Source organism: Microplitis demolitor, chromosome 1, assembly GCF_026212275.2.
Source record: "Microplitis demolitor isolate Queensland-Clemson2020A chromosome 1, iyMicDemo2.1a, whole genome shotgun sequence".
NCBI lineage: Eukaryota > Metazoa > Arthropoda > Insecta > Hymenoptera > Braconidae > Microplitis > Microplitis demolitor.
In genome coordinates, this window is record NC_068545.1 from 8,956,670 (window position 1) to 8,965,370 (window position 8,701).

Genomic DNA, 8,701 nt, shown 5'->3' on the forward strand with positions numbered 1-8,701 from the left:
AACGCTAATTTAAAACTACAACCTGAAAAATGCGAATTTTTACGTAAGGAAGTTGGTTATTTAGGCCATATTATATCTGCAGAGGGTGTCCGTCCGGATCCAGCCAAGCTAGTAGCCGTGAGAAATTTTCCACGACCAAAAACTCCAAGGCGAGATGGGAAGAATTTTTTAACGTGATGATGAATCTGCATTGACATATACAAACCGTGCTCGGGAGCTTGGTAATCAAATTTTAGATCTGATCCAAGCACAGAACGGTGCAGCACTTACGGCAGCCGAGAGACTACGGTATGGAAACGAATTCCGAGATTGTCTCATACAAGGATTCAAACCAGAGATCGAGCAGAAAATCCGAAGAGATGACACATTCCGAAATACCTTGCTTGAAGCAGTAAAAATAGAAAAAGAAATAAGAGCTAAGGAGTTGCTAAGAGGTAAGATCTCAACAAAAAGAGACTTTAATTGTTCAAATCAACCTCATAGTTACGACTTACCTCATAAAGATGGTAGACAAGTGACATTTGTCAAGGGGCAACCAGTAATTTGTCAAATTTGTAATAAAACCGGGCACAGTGCTGTTAATTGTTTCCAGCGAAACCCGAGCCGCAATAATAATAATAACTATAATAATATGAATAGTAATAATAATAACAATAATAATTATAATACAAGTCCAAATAACGATAGATTCAGAGGTAATTTTAACCGACCACCGGCATCCAGTGAATCACCACCTCACAGAAATAATAATAATTATAACAAGCATAATAATAATAACTATAATACGAATTTTAGGAACGATAAATTCAGAAACAATTTTAACCGCTCGATGTCATTTAACGAACCACCGGCTCCAAGAAATAATTCGACATATGAAAAGGTTTGTTACTATTGTAAGGCACCTGGCCACTTTATGTCAGATTGCAGGAAAAGAATGGAAAATAATCGAAGAAATCACACGGAATGTCCTTAACCAAGTTCTTCAGGTGCGGATCAAGAAATGACAAAAGAAAACAGGACGGGAAACTACCAACAACCTCCACGACAGGGTGCGACGCGGGAGGTTGTCAGGACCGAGTGCCCAATAATGCAGGTGCAATTGGAGGAAGAGGACGAAGAGTCTCAGGAAGAAGCACTCGAGTGGCCGTAGTAGAACTTAACCACGATTGTGAAGCTCCTACCATCAAGTTATCCGCAGTGGAGCTAATGGACCCGGTAATTTTAATGATTGATACGGGTTGTGAGTTAAATCTTTTAAAATATAATATGGTTGGTACAGATATTTGGATTGATCGTACTGATATTTTAAAATTGAAAGGTATTACTAAAGAATATGTACTTACATTGGGAAAAATTTATACAAAATTTTATGGTTTTCCGATAACATTTCACTTAGTCCCGAATGACTTTCCGATTAGGAGCGATGGTATTTTGGGGTCCAGATTTTTAAAAGATAATTGTATTGACGTATTATACTCTGAGGGATGTTTGAAGCTACGTAACAAGGTGATTAAATTCGAGCATGGAGAAACTATTACGGTGCCAGCACGGACCAAAACAGGATTTTATGTCCGCATTGCGAATACAGAGATGAAAACGGGGTATGTACGACGCCTCAAGGTAGGCAGAGGAACTTATTTGGGAGATGAACCGTAAGGAAAGGCGCATTTATTTATTATCAACACCACTCGAGAAGAGGTGGAAATTGCAGTACCAGTAGTTACGCTGGAACCTTATGAGGTATGTCTAGATGATTTTTCTAACTCATGTGTTGATGAAAGATTTAATAATGATCCGAGAAACGGCGAGAATGCCGACGGAAGTTGAGTTTCCAGTTTTATGCATGAAAATTTTAAAAAAAAATAATGTTGATGATAATGTTGATAATAAATATAATAATTCGAGAATCGGTGAGAATGCCGACGGAAGTCAAGATTCAAGTTTTATGCATGATTTTGCGAAAAATAATGTTGATGATAATGTTGATAATAAATGTAATAATTCGAGAATCGGTGAGAATGCCGATGGGAAGCAAGTTTTAAGTTTTGTGCATGAAGAAATTATGACACATAATGTTGGCAAAAAGATGACTAATAAAAGGATTAATAATAAGTCAAGAGTTGACGAGAAGGCCCAGAAGAAAGTTTCAGATGCTGTAGATAATGAATGTCCTGTCACAGATAGTTTCTTATGTACAAATAGAAGCATCAAGAATAATCTAGGAAAAAATGAGGAATACCAAACTATTTATTACGATGAGGGGTACGACCCAAGTGAGAGGCGTGTCCAGGAAATTATGAAAATATTACGGCTTGATCATATGAATGAAGAAGAAAAGGAAAGTATTTTAGAACATGTTAAATTAAATCATGAGAATTATTTTTTACCAGGGGATCTGCTGGAATGTACGAAAATACTGACTAATAAAATCAGAACAACGGATGATGTACCAGTCTTTACGCGACAATATCGCTATCCTCAAGGTTTAAGAGGCGAAATAGATGCACAAACAGAAGAAATGTTGGAACAGGGGATAATTCAGCCCTCAGTGTCACCATATAACACACTTGTGTGGATCGTACCAAAGAACCAGATCCTCAGGGTAACAAAAAATATAGATTAGTATTGGATTTTCGCCCGTTAAATGAAAAAACTATTGGGGATGCCCAACCCTTGCCATTAATCTGTAAAATTTTAGAACAACTAGGAGGGGCGATTTACTTTACCACTTTGGATTTAAAATCGGGTTATCACCAAGTGGAGGTTGACCCAGAAGATCGACACAAGACAGCCTTTTCGACAGTATTTGGACACTACGAGTTCGTGTGGATGCCATTTGGGCTCAAAACTGCCCCTGCTACCTTTCAGAGGCTAATGAATATTGTTTTATCGGGACTACAAGGTGTGGAAGTTTTTGTTTATTTAGATGATATTGTTATCTACGCCAGCACCCTGGAGGAACACATGTTGAAATTAGATCGGGTGATAAAGCGGTTGCGAAACGCTAATTTAAAACTACAACCTGAAAAATGCGAATTTTTACGTAAGGAAGTTGGTTATTTAGGCCATATTATATCTGCAGAGGGTGTCCGTCCGGATCCAGCCAAGCTAGTAGCCGTGAGAAATTTTCCACGACCAAAAACTATGAAAAACATCAGACAATTTCTGGGCCTCGCCGGATATTATCGAAGATTTATTCACCGATTTTCACAAATCGCAAAGCCTTTAACTAACCTATTAAAAAAATCTGTCAACTTAGAATGGGGAGAACAGCAGCAACAGGCTTTTGAAATATTAAAAAATAAGTTATGCGAAGAGCCAGTATTACAATATCCGGATCAAACACAACCCTTTGTAGTAACAACGGATGCATCGGGAATAGCAGTTGCAGGAATTCTTAGCCAAGGACCCATTGGGAAGGATCGGCCAGTAGAATATACTTGACGTGTCTTAAATGAAAATGAGCAAAAGTATAGCACCTATGAAAAAGAGGCACTTGCGATATTGCACTCAGTTTCTCAGTTCCGCCCTTATCTCTATGGGCGACCATTTAAATTAGTCACCGATCATAAACCGTTGGTATGGATGCGAAACGCTAAGGATCCTACGTCACGTTTAACAAGATGGCGATTAAAATTACAAGAATATCAGTTTAAAGTAATTTATAAAGCAGGGAAAACAAATGTAAATGCTGACGCATTATCCCGGAACCCACCGGACAATTATATAGCATACGATGAAATAAGAAGTTCAGACAAGATTATCAACTGCGAAGAAGAAGAGGGGGATGAGGAAACAGACGGAAAAAAAGAAGAGGACATGAAGAGGGAAAAAGAAGAGGAAGGAGAAGAAAGAGAAGAAGAGAGTCAAGAACAAGAGAGCAGTAAGAATACAAGTCAAAATAAGAAACTACCAAACATTATGAGGCAACCATTGGGAACAGGTCATTTACCTGACCCTGACCAGCGCAATAGAGATAAATCGACATCTAGCAACCACCAAAAGGAGAAGGATAACAAATCTAAGCATATGCAACTACTCCACTGGGACGACGAGTCAACCGACGAGGATTCCGAAGATGTTCAACCTAAGAATTTCAAAAGGACCGCAGGCGTAAGAAAGAAGCAGGACATAAGCGAAAATGAGGAAGAATGTAATTTTTTAAGCAGATTTTAAGCAAAATAGATCTGGAGCTCTGAGAAAAATAGTCGAAACCAGAGATCAAATATATATGCAACGAAACAATTATCTCTATTTTTTAGATGAAAAGGGAGAACCTTATGACGAGGGTTCGCTCCGATTACAAGAAAGAGACCTGCTACCAAGATTCAACAACTTACAAGCCAAAAGTATTGCATTATTACGAGTTGGTAAGAGACATCATGTGGCAGTCGTTTTAGACTTCAGAAACCATATCAACTGGACTTGGATAAGCACAACGTTACGCGATACATTAACACGACTAAATTTACGAACTATCAGTATCTCTAAATCGAAAACAGTAAACGGGAAATCACGGATGCAACTATTAACTATATTAAGGGATTGTTTTACAGGACTAGATACCAAATTGATTGTATGCCTGGGAGAGGTAGACTACGACCAACGGAACGAGAGGAAACATGTCATATCCGAAGCCCATGCCTCCGCTGTCGGTGGACATAAAGGGGTAACAAAAACTTATAACAGAATCCGTCTGCGATACTACTGGGAAGACATGAAGGTAGATATACAAAAATTTATAAGTAACTGCCTTTCTTGTCAATTATCAAAATTAAAAAGATGCAAAACGAAGCAACCAATGCAAATAACTGACACATCCGATGCTGCATTGGACATTGTGGGGCCATTGACTAGAACAAGAAATGGTAATATATACATTTTAACAGTACAGGATTTATTAACTAAATTAGTTGTAGCAATACCACTTAGGAAAACTACATCAGCGGAGATTGCCAGGGCCTTCACCAAGCGAGTAATATGCGTGTATGGCCCACCCAAATCAATACTGACTGACCAAGGGGCTAATCTCACCAGTCAATTGATGCGTGATTTTGCGAAAATATATCGAATCAAAAGGTACCGAACTATGGCATTCTATCCACAATCAAACGGTTCATTGGAGAGATCCCACCACTCTCTGATTGAATATTTGAAGCAGTTCGCAAATGAAGAAGAAGAATGGGATAAGTGGTTGGAACTAGCCACCTTCTCATATAACACTAGTACTCATGAGGGAACGCGTTTCAACCGTTCCAACTGGTTTATGGGCAACCCGCTTGACTGCCATCAAGTAAACTGGAAGAAGATCAACCTCCCACATATGAGGACTTCCTCGCGGATCTAACGACAAAGATACATGAAGTACAATTGCTGGCTCACGAAAATCTGGTTTCTGCAAAGGAAAAATCTAAGCAATATTACGATCAAAGGATAAAGCCAGTAACTTTTTTCCCAGGAGATTACGCTTTCCTGTTGCGGGGCAAGAAAAGTGGGAAACTAAGTTTCCCCTCTGAAAGACCATACGAAATTAGAGAAACAATACCAGATGGTAACGTTACACTCGCAATTGGTAAGAAGACGAAGGTTATCCATCCAAATAGGTTGGTTTACTCCAATATCCAACCTCAAGAGGAAGGTAGCGAGAGCAGCAGTGACAGTGACGGCTAAGTACAGAAAGGAAGGAAAAAGTACTACTAATAATCTTATATAATTGTAATAATAATCATAATGATAATAATGTTAATAATTCTGATAATAGTAATAATAGAAATATTAATAATTAATGATAAAAATATGAATAATGACGGTAGTAATGATTGGACTGTAACTTGATAAACAGGGATCAATCTGACATGACCGACAAAAATAATTTGGATCCGGAGGCAGCAGAGGTGACACCCTGGAGAAGTACTTATGAAAACAAGGGGATAAGCATCAAGGTGGCCGAACATCTGTTTCCATCCTACCCCATAATCCTTGCCGCGGACAGCCTGGCGTTCGACTTGTTGCTACTGAGCAGGTTAAAAGAGGATATCATGGATCTGTCAGATATGGAAAACGAGGGCGTGAAGGAACTGTTGGACTTCCTACTTCAAGACTATGCTGATAAAATTATCACAACTTTTGACGTGGCACACAAACTCTTCAAGCTTGCAAAGGAATACGAGATACTAAGCGTGGGTCAAGCGGCCATAAGTAAACTGATCAACGAAATAAATAACGATAACGTTATGCTCCTGCTGGAAACCACGGAGCGGTACCAGTCAACACTGTTGGGACAAAAGGTTGTATCACATATTGTAGAAAATCGAGCAGACATAATAAACACGGTCGACTTCCAGCTGTTCGCTGAGAAGCATTCCCATGTCCTGCTGGAGGTTGTTGAAAACTGCTGTGAATCCATACAGGACAAGTCAAGCAATAACAAGGGGGTGAAATAAATACATAATAATAATAATAATAATAATAATAATAATAATAATAAATGCCCGCGGTGCATGTTGTGCGGCCAGCAGGGGTCTTATTTACCCCGTGGCGCATCGTGGGCAATGTAGGCTGGCCTCCCATCTGCTGGCCTACCAATCGCACAACAAACTTTACGTTGGGTTAACTCCCCAACGTAAAGTAAAACTGAGTTCAAGACAATACTGAACCAGGAAGTGCTCCCCACAACCTGCCCTTCTCGGATGAGGGCAACCCACTAGCTGGGCGGAGTACCGAGATTCCGAACGATGACGACCTTGGCGAACAACGGACTGCATTTAGGTGGACGGAGGAATTATGAGCCGATCTCTTGATGTGCTATAATAACAGTGAACCGGAGCGGAGAGGCTACATGGCGAGGATGAAAGCTCTCTGGAGCAATATGCATCCTAACTACAGCCATCTGTCACAACAACATCTCCGAGACTATGCCTCTCATCTCCGGCGAACACGGAGATCACTGTTAATGAACAGACGGATATCTTATCGTCTGTCTTTTCCAGCACAGTTACATCAAGAGAGACGCCGTTCTTCTGAAGACGCTGACAATGATTTTGAAAGACGACAAGTATGTATCTCAAAGAAGATACACTACCCAAAACAGCTACTTGACACGGAGAACCGAGAACTATCTGCCCGGATTCAGGAAGACTCTATTTTGCTCACCATCAATCAAGCTGTCTATGATACTGCTTCCTCACTCTTACCTCCAGCGAGGAGAAATATTTCTTCTCCTGAGGCAAAGATGAGAGGGCGCATTGGGCAGCTGTCACTGAAGATTGATGATCTCCGGAAACATGTCTCCCGCATTCAGTGTGTGATTGAGTATGTAAATGCACGTAAAGCATTTACGTCTAAAGTCCGCCGCATTGCGGCTGGACTACGCTATCAGCATCACACACTGAATAAGGAGAATCTTCTTAATATCAAAGAAGGTTCCCTTAACAGGTTGCGGGCTCTAGTGACTGCTAAAAAGTCACTAGAGAAAAAGCTGAAGCGGCTTACCGATAACTCTTTGTTTTGGTTAAGTCCTTCACGCTTTCTGACACCTAAGACATCTGTTTCTGGCGATTCCCCATCCATCGAGCAAGTAGAAGCTTTCTGGTCCGAGTTGTATGGTGATCAACCAAACGTGAATCGTGACACTCCAGCTCTCAACGACTTCGAAGCATTTTGTCGACAACATCGCAACGACAATGCTGATGAAGAGAGCCCCGAAGTTAGCGTGGAAGAAGTTCATTCAGCTCTGAACAATGGTAAGAACTGGGCTGCTCCAGGTCCAGATGGCATTAACCTGATTTGGTGGAAGAAATTAACTTCTACCCATAGTCATCTGGCCCGGATTTTTACAGCGTTTATCAGAGGTAATGAACCAATTCCATGCTGGCTTGTAGAAGGGCGAACCGTGCTCATCCCAAAGAAAGGAGACTTGTCTGACCCGAAAAACTACAGGCCTATCACCTGTTTGAATGCGGTTTATAAGATTTTCACCAAAATCTTGAATAATCGCATTCTGCAGGAGATAGACCCTGTATGGCAGCAGATATACGAACAACGTGGCAGTAAAAGAGGCCTGTCAGGTTGCAAAGAGAATCTGTTAGTGGATCGTTGTGTCATTCAAGACGCGATCTGCTATCAGCGCAACCTGTCAATGGCCTGGATTAACTACCGCAGGGCATTTGACTCAACATCTCATGAGCTTGTTCTCTTTTTGCTCAAATGCCTTGGGGTCAATCACGATACAGTGGGATGCATTCGGCGTACGATGCAGCTTTGGCGAACACGGTTTCACATTTCATGTGGCAACGACAAACGTGTAACCGAAGCTGTACAGTACAAACGAGGAGTCTTTCAGGGAGATTCTCTGAGCCCTCTGCTGTTTTGTATCTCACTGCTGCCAATATCTGTTGCACTACGCCGCACCCGTGGATACTTAGTGGGTCCACCAAATGATCGAAAGTATTCGATCACCCACTTACTCTACATGGATGATCTGAAGGTGTATGCTTCTGATGAGGAACACCTTCAGATAGCCTTGAATATCGTAGGGGAGTATACCCGGGATGTTGGCATGGCTTTTGGGTTGGACAAGTGCGCGGTCGTTAATCTGGTGAAGGGTAAGTGTTCTGATGTGCGTGAAGATATCGAGTTAGTAGATGGGAGCGTCATTGACCATCTTGACGCTGGAGAGTCGTACAAATATCTAGGGATTGAC

The 8,701-nt window shown here is 40.9% G+C and overlaps 2 protein-coding genes across 2 annotated transcripts; both read left to right on the forward strand.

The window, feature by feature from the left end:
- The first annotated feature begins 3,585 nt into the window (after positions 1-3,585).
- On the forward strand, positions 3,586-5,347 carry LOC103570401 (uncharacterized). The gene is made up of 3 exons (XM_014440925.2): positions 3,586-4,153; positions 4,263-4,370; positions 4,557-5,347. The coding sequence occupies exons 1-3, from the start codon at positions 3,586-3,588 to the stop codon at positions 5,345-5,347; spliced, it is 1,467 nt and encodes a 488-aa protein (XP_014296411.2).
- Positions 5,348-5,855: 508 nt separating this feature from the next.
- On the forward strand, positions 5,856-6,443 carry LOC106693400 (uncharacterized). Its single transcript, XM_014440922.1, has one exon. The coding sequence runs from the start codon at positions 5,856-5,858 to the stop codon at positions 6,441-6,443; it is 588 nt and encodes a 195-aa protein (XP_014296408.1).
- Positions 6,444-8,701: the final 2,258 nt, after the last annotated feature.

Bases quoted from the DNA above. Each gene is read 5' to 3' on its own strand.
- LOC103570401 (XM_014440925.2), top strand. From the start codon at position 3,586: ATGCGAAACGCTAAGGATCCTACGTCACGTTTAACAAGATGGCGATTA. The intron at 4,154-4,262 runs GTAATTTTTTAA...TCTATTTTTTAG, and splicing joins AAGCGAAAATGAGGAAGAAT to ATGAAAAGGGAGAACCTTAT. The intron at 4,371-4,556 runs GTAAGAGACATC...ATTGTTTTACAG, and splicing joins TATTGCATTATTACGAGTTG to GACTAGATACCAAATTGATT.
- LOC106693400 (XM_014440922.1), top strand. From the start codon at position 5,856: ATGACCGACAAAAATAATTTGGATCCGGAGGCAGCAGAGGTGACACCC.